The 17,272-nt window shown below is 35.3% G+C and overlaps 1 protein-coding gene and 1 non-coding gene across 2 annotated transcripts in view; one reads left to right on the forward strand and one right to left on the reverse strand.

Moving 5' to 3' along the window:
* Nucleotides 1-3,108: 3,108 nt before the first annotated feature.
* LOC112427794 (U6 spliceosomal RNA) lies at nucleotides 3,109-3,212 on the forward strand. Its single transcript, XR_003019533.1, has one exon. It is a non-coding gene; the product is annotated as a U6 spliceosomal RNA (small nuclear RNA).
* Nucleotides 3,213-4,154: 942 nt separating this feature from the next.
* The window catches only part of LOC105488276 (MAM and LDL receptor class A domain containing 1), a 1,027,522-nt gene continuing 1,014,404 nt past the window's right edge, over nucleotides 4,155-17,272 (reverse strand). Inside the window, exon 35 of the mRNA XM_071070418.1 lies at nucleotides 4,155-6,082. Within this exon, the coding sequence (XP_070926519.1) occupies nucleotides 6,070-6,082 (13 nt within the window). The 3' untranslated portion in view covers nucleotides 4,155-6,069. The remainder of the gene's footprint in view (nucleotides 6,083-17,272) is intronic.

Raw genomic sequence — 17,272 nt, forward strand, 5'->3', positions numbered from 1 at the left:
ATGGCAGGAGGGCCCTGTAATCCCAGCTACCAGGAGGCTGAGACAGTAGAATTGCTTGAACAATTGCGATGGAGGTTGTGATGAGCTGAGATTGTGCCATTGCACTCCAGCCTGGGCAATAAGAGTGAAACTCCGTCAAAACAAAACAAAAAAAACCTCACTTAATATGCAATAGAGATCCTCCGGTATTACATCGAAATGCACTATAAGAAAGCTTTATAGAGTAAACCTTAGATAAATCTGACATTAGCCCCTAAAGCAATGCTGCTTGGAGGTCCCTCCTTCCACTGCCTCTACCAGTATCACCAGATAGTCTTGTTTCAGATGCAGACTTCTGAACCACACCCGGCCTGGTGATTCTGATTCAGTGAGTCTGACTCTGGGCGGAACGTGGGAAAGTAATTTTTTAACAAGCTTTTTAGGTGATTAAATTATGCAAGTCATCCCAACACCACACATCCAAAAGAACCCTAGGTTGAAGACATCACAATAAATTTCCATTATACACGTGTATATGAATGCATTTTTTATACTCTCTCTCTAATGTTAATGACGAATGAGGATAATCTTAAAAGAAAATGTACTTCTATAAAATAACAATGAATAATATTTATTATTTTTATTTTTTGTAGAGATGGGATTGCCCAGGCTGGTCTTGAAGTTCTGGCCTCAAGTTTTCTTTCTACCTCAAACTCTCCAGTAGCTGGGATTATAGGAGCAAACCACTGTGCCTGGCTAATGAATGATTTTTTTTTTTTTTTTTTTTTTTTTTACACTTCACTAGTGTCTACATTTTTTGTTTTGTTTTGGTTTGAGATGGAGTCTCACTGTTGCCTAGGCTGGAGTACAGTGGTGTGATCTCAGCTCACTGCAACCTCTGCTTCCTGGGTTCAAGCCATTTTCCTGCCTCAGTCTCCCGAGTAGCTGGGACCACAGGCATGCGCCACCACACTTGGCTAATTTTTTGTATTTTTAGTAGTGACAGGGTTTCACCATGTTGGCCAGGCTGGTCTCGAACTCCTGACCTCAGGTGATCTGCTGGCCTCGGCCTCCCAAAGTGCTGGGACTATAGGCATGAGTCACTGCGCCCGGCATAAGTGTCTATATTTCTGAAGTGGGTTTTATTTGGATTAGAAAGGAAGAAGCATACATTAAAAATTAAATATGAAGCACATTCCCCTAAGATGAAACCTGTTTATATAATGAATTGTTACTCAGAATTTAGGAAGGACAGTAACAGGTAAGTTGAAGACCAGCCCATCTTATTTAATGGCTCCTCCTTGATTATGTTTACATGTTACCAGTCAAAGCTTAAATCCTTTTGATTCTAAAACAATAGTTTCTCCTATAGGGCTTTTTAGAGGTATTTATGGAAACTTTCTTCTTCCTTGCTTCCTTGCTTCATTTATCAGAATAAGTAAAACATACCTATAGAGGGAGGTGCATTATTCATATGGTCATTATTTTAAACAGGGATATAATTGATGTCTTGGCAAACTAGCCCTTTAATTACACATAAAATCTCTCATTGCTTATACATACATATAATGACATCTATTATTTGATTATTTATTTTAGCTTTAAATAACTTTTTAAATTATTGAAAGCAATGAAAAAACACATTATTCATGGCTTTATCTGAGAAAATAGTACAGACTGTAAGAAATAAATACTTTGTGTTTCAAGAGTTCACTGTTACCCAAATACTAATTTTTAGCTTTGTGATGTATGCTTTTGGTTACGTAAAATACTTTATAGGAATTAATTCCGAATATGTATCATTTAAACGGCAGTAAATTTATATCTTGTTGTTTTTGTGTAAGCTGTATTATCTAAATCTTGTGTTAGAATATTTATTTATTTTATTTTTATTTTTTATTTTTTGAGATGGAGTCTTGCTCTGTTGCCCAGGCTGAAGTGCAGTGGTGCAATCTCGGCTCACTGCAGCCTCACCTCCCGGGTTCAAGCAATTCTGCTTCAGCCTCCTGAGTAGCTGGGATTACAGCCGCATGCCACCATGCCCAGTTACCTTTTTTTTTTTTTTTTTTAGTAGAGACGGGGTTTCACCATGCTGGCTAGGCTGGTCTCGAACTCCTGACCTTGTGATCCACCCACCTTTGCCTCCCAAAGTGCTGGAGTGAGCCACCACACCCGGCCTATTTATTTATTTTTTAAGACAGGGTCTCACTCTGTCACCCAGGCTGGAATGCAGTACCATGATCTTGACTCACTGCAACTTCCACCGCTTGGCCTCCAGTAATCCTCCCACCTCAGCCTCCCTAGTAGCTTGGACTACAGGTGCACACCACCACACTTGGCTAGTTGTTTTTTTTTTTTTCAGTAGAGACAGGGTTTCACCATGTTGCCAAGGCTGGAGAATATTTAGATTGATGAGGGTCTGAGACTTGTTCTTCCAAATGAATCAACATAGTAGTTCAATAGAAACTGATACTGTCATAAATACAGTTTGGAATGTAAAACTTATCAAACAGTTACAGACCTTGAGAAAATCTTATATTTGATTTTTTTTTTTTTTAATTTGGGGATTCCGTTAGGTCAACTTCTAGTTTTGTAATATTCTACAATTGGAATGAATCCTCATCATCATAACAGAGCTGTGTTCTGCCTAAGTAGAGAGTTCATCCAAATTATGATCAAGCTTGACAGAAGAACCTCTTCTCAAATCAGATTGTGAAGTAGGCACTATGACACTCGAATAAAACAGTGGAGTTACAGTAAAGGGAACAATATCCTCTTTATTGCCTTTTCTTCACAGTTCAGAACACAGACCAGTCTGGCTAATTTGGGAATGGTGACAGTAATGGTTTGTAAATGCATAATTAGAAGATTTTTAAAATTTTAACATTTCATACTTTAAATGTGAGGTAAAATCAACAGTGAAAATGAAATGCCTATCCAGCAAAAATAGCTCCAATTGGCTCATTATTCAATTCTGCGTTCTCTTTCTCATTCAAAAGGCCCGTATTTGCCTTTTCTTGTCGATGAAGATATTTTGGAGTCTAAAAGGATTGTTGTCATAAACAAGCTATAATGTATAACCTTGGCTACTTTCTTCAAGGGTGTTTTTAAGAATAAAATAAAACCCTGGTGCTTGCTTCATTAATATAGATACTAAAATTAGAACAGTGCAGAGATCAGCACTGTCCCTGTGCAAGGGTGGTTCACACATTTGTGAATCATTCCATATTTTTCAGTCTTTGTATTGGAGGAGATGAGAGTATGGAGAGAGGATGGAAAAGGGGATTCAATGGTACTTGATCTCTATCACGAATATTTTACTTATATTAATAAAAGTTCATCTTCACGTATGAATCGAAGTGTTAGTTGTATGTTGCTCTCTACTGTCTTTGTGTTTAAATATTTAAAAAATTTTACAGCAGTCATTTCATTTCCAGGTTTTTTTCTAATTTTATTTATTTATTTATTTATTTAATTAATTAATTTATTTAGAGACAGAGTCTCAGTGTGTTGCCCAGGCTGGAGTGTGGTGGCCTAATTACAACTCACCGCAGGCTTAGCCTCCCAAGCTCAAGTGATCATCCTACCTCAGCCTCCTGAGAAGCTGGACCACAGATGTGTGCCACCACACACAGTTAATTTTTGTATTTTTTGTAGAGACGGGGTTTCACCATGTTGCCTAGGCTGGTCTCAAACTCTTGGGCTCAAGCAAGTCTGCCTGCCTCATCCTCCCAAAGTGCTGGGATGACAGATATGAGCCATTGCTCCAAGCCATTTCCAGTTTTTTAATCTAAAGAAAATAAATCAGAAGTGTATGCTAACATGTATGCATAAGGATATTCACTTCAGCACTATTTATAATAGAAAAAGATGGAAACAAGCTAAAGTTGAACAATACAGAAATGGTTAATTATAGCAAAGTTATGTGATTATTATGTATTTATTTGGAAATCTTACTTTCATTATGTTTCTTATTGCTGCTGTGATATATTACCACAGGTCTGGCATGGTGACTCACACCTGTAATCCCAGTTCTTTGGGAGGCCGAGGCAGAAGGATTGCTTGAAGCTGGGGAATTGGAGTCCAGCCTGAGTAACATAGCAAAAGCCTATCTCTACAACAACAACAAACACACACACACACACACACACACACACACACACACACACACACACACACACAAATAAAAAGCTAGCTGGGCATGGTGGCATGAGCCTGTAGTCCTAGCTTCTTGAAAGCCTAAGGTAGGAAGATTGCTTGAGCCCAGGAGTTCAAGACTGCAGCGAGCTATGAGTGTGCTACCGCACTCCAACCTGCAGGACAGAGCGAGACACTGTCTCTAAAATAAAGAAATAAACACAAACTTTGTGTCTTAAAACAACACGAATTTGTTACCTTACTAGTCTGGTGGGAGGGCAGAAGTCCAAAATGGGTCTCCAGGGAAAAAGAAAGAGATTGGCAGGGCTGCGTTTCTTCTCGGGGGAATACTTTTCCTGACTTTTCTCAGCTTCTGGAGGCTTCCTGCATCTATTGGCTCATGGCCTGAACCTTGCATAGCTCCAGCCTTTTGCTTTTATCGTTACACTTTCTTCTACTGACTCTGATTCTTCTCCCTCTCTCTTGTGATTATATCATGCCTATCCAAATAATCCAGAATCATCCATCTCCAGGTGCTTAAATTAATGTCTTCAAAGTCCCTTCCACCATGTAAAGTAAGATATTCATAGGTTCTGGGAATAAAGATGTGGTCAACAAACCAGTGGGAAATTAGGATATCTCTTCAACTTTTATATCATTTATATACACATACATCAACTATTATATACATACTTGGATGCAATTCACTACAAAGCAAATTAGCCCCTCTCAAAAGTTGTAGTCTTATTAACTTTTATTTTTAAGTTGTGTAAAGTATAAACCTGTTTGAAGTGCATCCTTCAGTGTTTAACATGAATTCTTGACCCAGATATCAGGTGACTTCAGTCTCACATGTATATATCATGCAGGCTGGCACTTTTCCATTCATTTTGTTGGACAACACCCAGATATCTACTTTTAGAAATTAAGCAAGCAGGGAAATGAATCATTTATAAGTAAAGGTCTTAATCTGCCTGACTGGCACTTTCTTCTCTTTTCCATGTATCAAGGACACTTAAGTGTTAGAAGGAACAATCTGATGCTGTATCATTCCAGATATCTTTTAAATCAGAGTGTATGTAGTACACACCAAATGATTGGCATGCAAGTTTCTGGTTTCAACCACGAGATTAACAAAGCCTGGATGAGATTAACAGAGACTGGAGAATCTATCATTTACTCTTCCATTTCACTTGATTTTCTTTAGTTATGCTACATGTTTTGTTTTTTTTCTATTACAGAAAATAGTCTATTGAAATTAACAAGTGTAACTATTAACACTATAATTTAAAGATTCATTAAAAAGCAAAATTTAAAGAAATTCAACCACATGAGTATAATAATCAATCATGCCCTTTTGGTGGTTTAAAATGCTATTAGAGCCTTTCCCTTCACATTTTGTGAGAAAATACAAGTCCTGATTTCTCCTCAAATACCAATGAGATAAGTGAAAACAATGTAATCTTTCAAAAGGCAGCCATTATTTTATGTATTTGTGCTCTGTGAAAACCTATTAATCTTTCAAAAAATTATTTGGTGGACTTTTTAAAAATAAAATTCGGAAAGTCATCTGATTTTTGGAAAGGCTGGTAAAGCCTGTCTCATTCTATCATCAACTATGATTTTATTACTTTCAGATATAATTTCCAATTATAATCCCAAGCTCATAACATGAGAACTATTAACGCACAATTAACTATACATCAGATAAATTATCTTTTCTTTTTTACTTAAAATATTCTATAGTGTCATATGGAAACCGTGTATTGCTTTGAAACCAGAAATGTTAAATTCTGTATTTTTAAATCCCAAATCATTGATAACTCTAAATAACTGTTAAATTGTTGTAATTTCTGTTGTTTTTTCCTATGTTTCTAGTTTCAATTAAAAGACGAGATCAAAATTTTACTTATTACCTGTGTCTTGGAGCTTGTCACCCACACCCTCTGAGTATCACATTTCTCCTCTGTAAAGCAAAAATAACAATCCCTTCCTTAGTTCAGAAGGTGGTTGTAAAAAATAAAATAATATAAAACCACATGGTAAACTCTACTGCAACTATAAATGCAGTATTATTTTCTATTGGAAATATTAAGTAGTTAGATAAGCATCCCAAATTTATTATTTTAGGCACTTGAAACCTTAGGCTTGGAATGTTACAATGAGTAAGTTATACCTCTTCCTACCACTCTTTCTCCATTTTGTCACCAAAATTATTTTCTCAGAGATGTTATGCTCTTCACTAGAGTCAGCCTCCTTAGACTCTGTCTTTCAAAGCTGTCTTCGATATTGTCCACATTTCTTGGATCTTCTCCAGTAGCCCTGAAACTTGATGACTTGCTCTTCACCCAAGTCATCAAGTTTAAACCTGTATTCTTTCTGCCTCTGTTAACTTGCTCATGTAATTCACTTTAATGGAAATACACAGTCAATCTCTTATGGTGTCTTCACTTCTTGTCCTATCCATTACTGAATATGTAACCCTATCGCTTCTGAGAGAAACCCTAGTACAGAATGTGTCCTTCCTCTATATATGCCCACTGCTTTTAAAAATACCAACAGTTTTCAGGCCCATAGTTTGCTTTCTGGAGCTCACACTTTTATCATTTAATAAAGTTGGTACTAAGCTCAAGATGTTTTCAAATTGCCCTTATATCTTACAATGTAGAATCAACAGACGAACCATAAATAAAAACAATCATGAAAGAGGATGAAAAAAGAAAAAGAGTGGAGGCAGTTTTGAGGTGTTGGGAAAAGAAATCACTATCCAGGTCAGAGGACTAAAAAATATTTGGAGGAGAAGAAAAAATATATATATATATAAACAATAAAATAAACAAAGAAATGAAACAATTCAAATTCTTCCCTTGGCTGTTGATTCTTGTTTGTTTTAATGGTTCCCCTGTGTTTTCCTCTAAGGATTTAAAGACCTTTTTAAAGTTGGATCAGTGGGAAGAAGGAGACATTCAGCATTTCTTACTGCTTAATTTTGAGATGTAAATTCTTTGAATTTCACTGTTTCTGAACATTTTCTCCTTTCAGTTAGTAAGGATAAGGAGAGTGGTCATGATTCAGTACCATTTTAGTATCTCTGAGTTACGAGAAAATGGAGAAACATTTTGTTCAATGTCTTATTTTTAAGGAAGAGATCTGCTTTCACAATTAATTTATTCACTGTCTTAATTATTTGAGCTTTTGTCACTGATACCCAAGGCTCTTCTGTTAAACATTTATGAATTTATTAACACTTTCTTAAAAATCAGATAAAAATATGAAGTGACAGTCAATTTTGCTTTTAATTTTCAAGGTTTTCTTGAGGGGACAATCTTCAATTTCATTTAATTGTACCCATGTTTTAAATGTAAAAATAATTTAATCCAGTGTAATAGAAAATATGAACATTATATGAACAAAATATGAACATCATGATAATAACTACCATTTATTTAGTATCTACTATATGTCAGGTGCTCTATATACATACATCTGATTCTTACAAAAATCTGAAGTGATTAGTATCTTAATAGACATTTTATAAATATGGAACCCAACTTTTTAAGTGAATATGTTGCTCAGCTGATCAATGACAGAGTCACGTTTTTAATCCAGTGCGAACACACATACACATTTTCGACTGTGCCATACTGAACTAGCCAAGCATTTTAAAAATTATCAAATGTCTTCAAACTCTCTGTAGCATTTGTAAAAATGAGACAAAAGAAAACATATAGGTTCCAAAACCTCTAATTATTTAAAATTCATAGTAGCGATCAACCAACTCTTTTATCCTGTGGTATGCCATGCCTGCAGATACCTCTAGGTGTCACTAGCAAGCCTAATGCATAAGTAGAGAATATACAGAAAAACAAGGAGACAGAAGAAAAGAAAAAAAAAGAGAGAGAAATAAAAGAAAGGATACCACCACCAGTTGGCTATCAGAGACCCCTGTTGGATAGATATACTTTCATATCAAATGCATTTTTGAAAATGTGTGTGAAAGTCTCATGCACGTTAATCAGATAATAGTCAAATATGGGAAGAGTGTCTCTTCCCAGAGAGTTTAAAGAAAAAATAAAAAAGCAACCTCTTTTTGTTACACTTAATCCTCCATGATAAAATTCCAACACTTTATACATATTAAAGTTGTTTTTTTTTGTTTGTTTTAATTTAACAACCAAATACAGGGTAGACCTGCTTAAATCTAATCAGAATCTGGTTAAGATATATTTTTAAAACCTTAAAAGTTTTCTACTGCTATTTAAAATGTATTAGGTTTATGAGAGCCATAGTTCTTGTCAGCCAAGTCAGCATGTTTTATTTTTCAGTTTTCATATTTTTTTTGTCAAGTGTTAAGGACAAAAATGAAATAAGAATAAAATAATTATAAAACCTCTGGTGCACATAAATGGTGATGTCATCAAAATTGAATAGCCTAAGAAGAGTTCTTTTTCGTGATAGCTTAAAATGTGTGTCTGTTGCTTATGAAAGTCTGAAATCAGAATTCTGAAGGTCGTCTAAAGGACAGAGATGTATAATTTGTGAAAATTAAACTTCTATGGAAGATGAACACATTTAGAAAAAGGTAACTGCCTATAATTATCTACATTTTGTCTCCTTGGTTCAATGTCTCTGAGGCCATCTGGTGTTCCTTTAACTATAATTTATCAAAAACAGGACTGCATTTCAAAATCTGAAGTAGTGAAAAGTTCACTTCATTAATTTTGTGTGTGTGTGTGTCTACAAGGCAAATACCCTCTTCCAGACACCATGGAAAAATGTTAAGAATGGATCAGACTGAGTCTTCTCTCAAGGAATCCATGAGCAGGCAAAGATTTATTTGATATTGCTGAATTACACTGGAAGAGTGGGTGGTAAGTCTTCAACAAATATTGGTTGAATGGGTGAATATGGTCTGAGAAGGGGAATGTATGTTATACAGACATAGAAAGGAAGGAAAGAGAGAGAAAAAAAGAAAAAGGAAGGAAGGAAGGAAAGGAAGGAAGGAAGGAAGGAGAAGGAGAGAGAATACTAAAACTAAAGGATTTACAGTTTACAGCCAGGAGGAACTTTAGCAGTTATGTAATCAATGAAAAACCATAGAAAATCTATGAAAAACCATAGATTATTAATAAGTGCTAATAAGTGATTGAATTGAGAATCATTTTTTCATTTCAATACAATGTTTTCCCAACGATGTAGTAAAATAAATATGTATTAAATAACCAAGGTGAACTGAGGCAGGATCAGGCTTTATAAAGGATACAGGAAAAATGTGACTAGATTTCTTTGCATATTACCGTGATTACACAATCAATGGTAACTATCATTTATTAAGTAGTTCATGTCTAGAATTCTGAGGATGCCTCTTATTAATAAAACTATAGCTACAAATACTTCTCAAGAAGTAAATAGGAAAATAAGAGCAAAAAGAGTCAACATAATTTTATTTTCTTTATTTTATGTATTTATTTAACTTTTAGGTTCAGAGGTACATGTGCAGGTTTGTAACATAGGTAAACTGGTGTCAAGCGGGTTTGGTATACAGATTATTTTGTCATGTAGATACTAAGCATAGTACTAGATAGTTACTTTTTTCAGGTCCTTTCCTTCCTCTCACCCTTCTCCCTCAAGTAGGACCCAGTGTGTGGTGTTCCCCTGTATGTGTCCGTGTGTTCTCATTATTTAGCTCCCACTTATAAGTGAGGACATGCAGTATTTGCTTTTCTATTCTTGCATTAGTTTGCTAAGGATGATGGCCTCCAGCTCCATCCATGTTCCTGCAGAGGACATGACCTCATTCCATAGCATTCCATAGTGTATATGTTCTATGTTTTCTTTTTCCAGTCTACCATTGATGGAAACTTATATTTCTTTCAGGTCTTTGCTATTGTGAATAGTGCTGCATTGAACATACAAGTGCATGTGTCTTTATGGTAGAACAATTTATATTCCTTTGGTTATATACCCAGTAAAGGAATTGCTAGGTAATATGGTAATTCTGTTTCTAGCTCTTTGAGGAATCTCCACACTGCTGTCCACAATGGCTGAATGAATTTATACTTCTACAAACAATGTATAAGGGTTTCCTTTCCTCCACAACCTCACCAGCATCTTTGACTTTTTAATAATAGCCACTCTGAGTGATGTGAGATAGTATCTCATTGTGGTTTGATTTGCATTTCTCTAATGATCAGTGATACTGAGCTTTCTTTTTATGTGCTTATTGGCCGTTTGTATGTCTTCTTTTGAGAAGTGTCTGTTCATGTTCTTTGCCCACATTTTAATGGGTTTGTTTTTGCTTGAAAATTTGTGTAAGTTCCTTATATATTTAGGATATTAGACCTTTGTCAGAAGCATAGTTTGCAAAAATTTGTTTCCCATTCTGTAGGCTGTCTGTTTACTCTGTTGGTAGTTTCTTTTGCTGTGTGGAAGTTCTTTGGTTTAATTAGATTCCATTTGTGGTTTTTCTGCTTTTGTTGCAATTGTTTTTGGCATCTTCATCAGGAAATCTTTGCTCATTCCTATGTTCTGAATGGTATTTCCTAGGCTATCTACAAGGGGTTTTCATAGTTTTAGGTTTCAAACTTAAGTCTTTAATCCATCTCGAGTTGATTTTTGTATATGGTATCAAAAAGGGGTTCAGTTTCAATTTTCTGCATGTGGCTAGCCAATTATCTCGGCACCATTTATCAAATAGGGATTCATTTTCCCATTGCTTGTTTTTGTCAGTTTTGTCAAAGATCAGATGGTCGTAGGTGTGCAGTTTTATTTCTGGGCCCTCTCTTCTGTTCCATTGGTCAATGTGTCTGCTTTTCTCCCAGTACCATGATGTTTTGGTTACTGTAGCCCTGTAGTACACTTTGAAGTTGGGTAACGTAATGCCTCCAGTTTTGTTCTTTTGCTTAGAATTGTCTTGGCTATTCAGGCTCTTTTGTTGGTTTCATATGAATTTTTAAATAGTTTTTTTCTAGTTTTGAGAAGAATGCCATTGGTAGTTTGATGGGAATATCACTGAATCTGTTCATTCCCTTGGACAATATGGCCTTTTTTAACATTACTGATTCTTCCTATCCATGAGCATTTGTTTGTGACATCTCTGTTTTATTTTTTGAGCAGTGTTTTATATTTTTCATTTAAGGGATTTTCACTTCTCTGGTTAGCTGTGTTCCTAGGTATTTTATTCTTTCTGTAGCAACTGTGAATGAGATTTCATTACTGATTTGCCTCTGGACTTGGATGTTGGTGTATTGGAATTTTATTGATTTTTGTACATTGATTTTGTATTCTGAAACTTTGCTGAAGTTGTTTATCAGCTAAAGGAGCTTTTGGGCAGAGACTATGAGGTTTTCCAGATATAGAATTATGTCCTCTGCAAACAGGGATAGTTTGTCTTCCTGTCTTCCCATTTGGATGCCTATCAAAGTAATTTTAAATAGCACCATAACATTGCTAGACTTTGCCACCCTTTACATAACATTTGTCTGGGTTCTTTTCAATAAACAGCTTACTAAACATCTTTCAATGTCATGAGGCATTTATTCTTTAAGATAAATTAAGGCTATTAAATGTTTCTTTTTAACTTCAGTTGTACCTTATCTCTAGTGTTCTTTGGAGGTCTTAAAGATTTTCAGCTTTGATTTCCAAATGGTGCCTTTCCCTGAGGCTGTTATCCTGTAGAAAAGGCAGATTAATCCAGCATATATCAAATAAGCTGCTCATTTTCCCTGAAGTAAGCTGAACAGCATTGCTGAGTTAGACCAAGTGCTGGAAAATACTTGCCTAGTATCTAGACAGCGATTGCACGCATACTTGGGAACTTACTTCAGAGACTGGTGGTTTTCTTTGTTATTTGTTTTTATGTTTTTAAAAATTCTTTTCTTATTTTTATGTTAGATTTGCTTTTAGGGTAAATAATAATAAAACATGAACTAAGATGGAGAAATATTTGCTGTAAGATCAGGTAAGAACTTGAATGTTTGCTTTTGTTGCAATCATTTTTGGTATCTTCATCAGGAAATCTTTGCTCATTCCTATGTCCTGAATGGTATTGCCTTGAATACCTGAATGGTATTATCATTCCAATACCCGAATAGTATTGTTATGTTACTTCACATAACAGCTGCACAAGGGACTCACTCACTATCACAAGAACAGCAAGGAGGAAATCCACCGAGATGATCCAATCACCTCCCACCAGGTCCCTCCTCCAATTCGACATGAGATTTAGGCAGGGACACAAATCCAAACCATAGTATATGGCTAAATGGAATTATCTGTAACACCTGCCATCACAGTCTTAATCAGTGGTACAAGAACAGTCTCAGAACTCTTTGTTTCAACTGGCCATTTAAGTTTAATAGTAAAAAACTGGGTAATGATAACAACGCATCACAAAATCTTTAGAAGAAAAGAAGAATGTTTTGTGGACTATTTTTGCATTTTCTGCATGGGGCAGCTTTAAGTTATTAGTTTTTAAAGTGAGTAATTTTTAATGGAAACAACTTGATCAAAACTCTGCCACAGAATTTTGAGACCCATTATAACAACATTTAATGAGAAAAAAATCATGTAGTAATCACTCACACTTAACTTATGTACCTTTTCTAGAACTTAAAAAGTCTGGATTAGAATATAGATAGCTATGTTTATTTCTTAGCTCTCATTTCAGAATCATAAGTTCCTCAAAGTTATAATGTGTGTTGATTTGTCTGTTACCTGATGTTCCTACACTATATATTAAGTATTCTAGGTGCTGCTGCAAAATATTAGTTGACATTACTAATTGATTAACTTCAGACTTAATAATTATACATGGCAAATTATTTAATGTAGTCACTAAATTAAACCTTTTTAACATTCAAGAGCAATCCATGTTTGCTAAAGAATACTGAGAATATTTAGAATAGAGTATAAGCCATAATAAGAAATCAAAATTGTTCATAGGCTCACAAATAAGAGATGCATTTGTTCATTCAGCATTGTTCACCACCACCAGGGTTTAGGCTGGTCCCCTTCTCATTGGGTACAGAGCTCAGACAAGCCCTACATTCACAATGCCTACGTTCCAGTGGTGGGAGACAAACTGCAAACAAAATGAGCAAACAAAACCATAAAACTTGGAAGGAGCATGTTCTGGGGCAAAGATCATGAAGTGGGAAAGAATTTGATGTATGTGAAGCTTTTGTAGCTGGAGCAGAGGATGAGAGTGGAACGAACGTGTAGATGTTCAAGAGGGCCAGTGTTAGGAAGTTGAGTTTTTACTGTAAGTACAAAAGGAAGCCATTGAAAGCTTTTAGATAGGGAAATAATGTGGCATTATTGGAAGGAAATAAACCCCCCAAACAGGAAGGCAAAACCAAACCAAACCAAACCATACTGATTGCTATAAGGATGGCGGGGGAGCAAAACTGGATCAAAAGAGCTCCAACAGGACAGGAAGCGGGCTGCAATAGTGCGTCTCTCTAAGAGATGATGCAGGCTTATATTAAGGGGATAGCAGAGGAGGAGAGAAGATGATAGAGTCGAGATGTATTTGGGAAATACAAGAAGACTTGCTGATAGACTGGAAGGGGGTAGGAGGAGTGAAGAATGACTCTGGGATTTTTTAGTGGAACACTAAGTGGACAATAGTTTATTTCCTGAGATGGCAATGGCTGAGGGAGAGTTAGTGTGGCAGAGACGTGTGCTTGTCACACATTACCAATACTCCCTTTCTTTCCTGGTGTCAGAATTCAGAATTTATTAAGGATGGGAGTGGATCCAGCCAAAATCCATTGCTGCCTTCCCTTTCTTGAAGCTAGGTATGTGGCCTTCAGCTGGGTTATGGCCAATGAGATACACATACTCAGAAGTATTATGTGAGATTTCTAGAACGGTGTTGGAGACTACGTGATGTGACCCTTTTGTATTAAAGCTAAGCATACATTTATCTGAAAACATAGCACATCTTTTCTTAGATAAATTCCTAGCAAAAATGCATACATATGTTTACCACGAGGCATGTCCCAGAATATTTAAAATAGCACTATTTCTATAAGTTCAAATTAGAAACAGGCCAAAATGTCCATGAAAAAGTAGAATGGATAAGCAATTTTTGGTATATTCATTCACAATGAAAACTGCTGCGAAATGCCATGAGACGAATGAATTTCACAAATACAATGTTAAACAAAAACCAAGATACAAAAGAATATATATTATTTCATTTACAAAGGATAGTAACTAACATATGATGTAGAAAGTCAAAGAGTAGATAGCAATGGGAAGGAGGTGGGGTTGATGATTGGGAGAAGCCACTGGGGGAGGTTTTAGGGGGTGCTGGTGATGGTCAATGTTTTTATATGAGTGCTGTTTTGTAAGTTGTCATTCACTTGGCAGAGTGTCAAATATAATAGGCATTCATTAAAGATGTGTGTTGAATAAACTTGTTGAATTTAAGGTGAGAAGGAGTTTTATCAGTGAGAAAATAGCTGTTGTATTATTACAGTGCTCCATAATAATTTATACCTCTACTGAAACCAAAATAACAAATGTGGTTAGGTTGTGCTTCACATATTCTTTTTAAAGCAAGAAAATATTTGTCAACCGTATATATTTTCCACATTTTTAATATTTAAATTAGCAAATTCCTAATTTCTGGAAAATTTCTTATTCAGATTATTTCTTCCCTGATAATTGTAGATTAACTAGGTAATGGGGGTGAAAACATGTACATTGGTCACTAAATTCATTTCTTGTGGTAATATCCAAGACAAAATGATTTTCATTAAATTTCAGAAATGCAATGTTAAAGTTAACACTAGAAGTTGTAGAAAGTGCCAGGAGAGAAAAATAGGAAAGCTTAAAAATGTCCCTAAAATGATAAGGCTTTTGACTCCACACTAATAGATTCTGAAGAATAAATTGGAATGCTCAGGAACTGTTACATGACAAATGAGAGTACAAATATTTTCTTTTTCTAAATGTGCTAAGAAAAACAAACAAACAGAAAGATAAATACTTCCTGAAGAATAACTAAGCCATAGAAATTCAGAACATTTCAAATTTATGAGATATTAAAGCCAGGAAATATTGCACATGAAATAAATTCTAATAATCTTAGAAAAAAATTATAATAATCTTTTGTCTCTATGGTAAAGGAAGGTGATGGATTTCAAAGGCAAAGGAAAAAAACAAGTTTGCACTTTCATGTTCTTCTTTCCTGTAACTAGATTTCAGATTTTTTACTTGCAGAAAAGGAGTGAATTCCCTTTTGTATTATAAGATTAAGGAAGAAGGAAATCATTTGAACTCTTGATTATACTTTGAAGTGGACTCTGATTGTAATAATACTTTATAAACATTCAAACATCCCCCAAAGGCTATTAATAAGTAGTTATCTTAGATTTAACAACAAACAAAAAGCCCCTAATGTTTCCTAACTACAGATTACATTTCCAGCTCCATTTAGCCAGCCCCACAAGGGTGCTCCTATTTGGAGGAACCAGGGGAGACAGCAAATAATTTAATTCAGTGTAACCCATTCAACTCATTGAAAAACTACTCAAAGCATGGGCCTTATCAATGGGTATCTATAGTGTCATCGATACTGTTATTATTTACTATGGGATGTACATTATGAGAGGCAGCTGGAACTTATAGTTCAGAATGCAAATTCTAGAGTCAGATAGAGTTTAAATGCTGCCTTCACTTTTAAGCTGTGAATTTGGGTAAATTGCTCAACTACTGAGGGCCTCAAAGTCATTAACTGAGAAATGGGAATAACAGAGTTATATGTCACTTCTTGATGGGGATATATTCTGAGATATGTATGGATAGGTGATTTCGTTGTTGATAAACATCCTTGGGTGTACTTACACAAACCTAGATGGTAGAGCCTCCTACACATCCAGGCCATAAGGAATGAATAGTCTGTTGCTTCTAGGCTGCAATATTGCACAGCATGTTACTGGACTGAATGCTATAGGCAATTGTAACAATTGTAACACACTGGTAAGTATTCATGTATCTAAACATAGAAAGGAGACAGTAAAAGCATAGTATATAAGAAATAGTATACCTATATAGGGCAGTGACCATGAAAGGAGCTTGCAGAATTGGAAGTTGCACTGGGTGAGTCGTGAGTGGGTGGTGAGTGATGGCCTAGGACATTACTGTACACTGCTTAGACCTTATAAACACTGTATACCCAGACTACATTCTTCAAAAATATTTTTCTTTCCTCATTAATAAATTAACCTTAGCTTACTGTAATGTTTTACTGTATAAACATTTGATTTCTAACTTTTTGGCTCCTTTGTAAAAACACTTAGCTTTAAAACACAAATACATTTTACGACTGTCCAAAAATGTTTTATTTTATGATATCCTTATTCTACAAGCTTTTCTTTTTCTTTTTAAAATTTCTCATTTTTAATTTTTTTACTTTTGAAACACTTTTGCTGAAAATTAAGACACAAACACACATATTAGTCTAGGTCAATACAGGGTTGGAATCGCCAATTTCACTGTCTTCCACCTCCACATCCTGTCCCACTTAGAAGGTCCTTGGGGGTAATAATATGTATAGCACTGTCATCTCCTATATAAACAATGCCTTCTCCTGGAATGCTCCCTGAAATATATGCCTGAAACCGTTTTACAGTTAACTTTTTTTAAGTAAGTAGAAAGAGTACACTCTATAATAACAATAAAAAGTATAGTATAGTAAATGCATAAACCAGTAATAACATTGTTTGTTATCACTAGCAAGTATTATGTATTATACACAGTTACGCTATATGTGCTATACTTTTATATTACTGTCAGCACAATAGGCTTGTTTACACCAGCATCACCACAAACATGTGAGTAATGTGTTTCACAATGACATTAGGATAGCTACAGTGTCACTAAACCACAGGAAGTTTTCAGCTTCATTATAATATTATGACATCACTTTCATTTACGCAGTCTGTCTTTGACCAAAACATTGTTGGGGAGCACATGACTATCTATTTACCTCATGGAACTATGAAGATTGATGAGTTACATGTAAAAAATGGACTTATTATCTAGCACCTAGTAAGTTCTAACAAATGTTAATTATCATCATTGTCACTTTTCTTGCTATTATTGTGTAACCCAGAGAATAGGAAAGGTCAGAGACTTACGAACT

This window comes from Macaca nemestrina, chromosome 9, assembly GCF_043159975.1.
Source record: "Macaca nemestrina isolate mMacNem1 chromosome 9, mMacNem.hap1, whole genome shotgun sequence".
Lineage (NCBI taxonomy): Eukaryota > Metazoa > Chordata > Mammalia > Primates > Cercopithecidae > Macaca > Macaca nemestrina.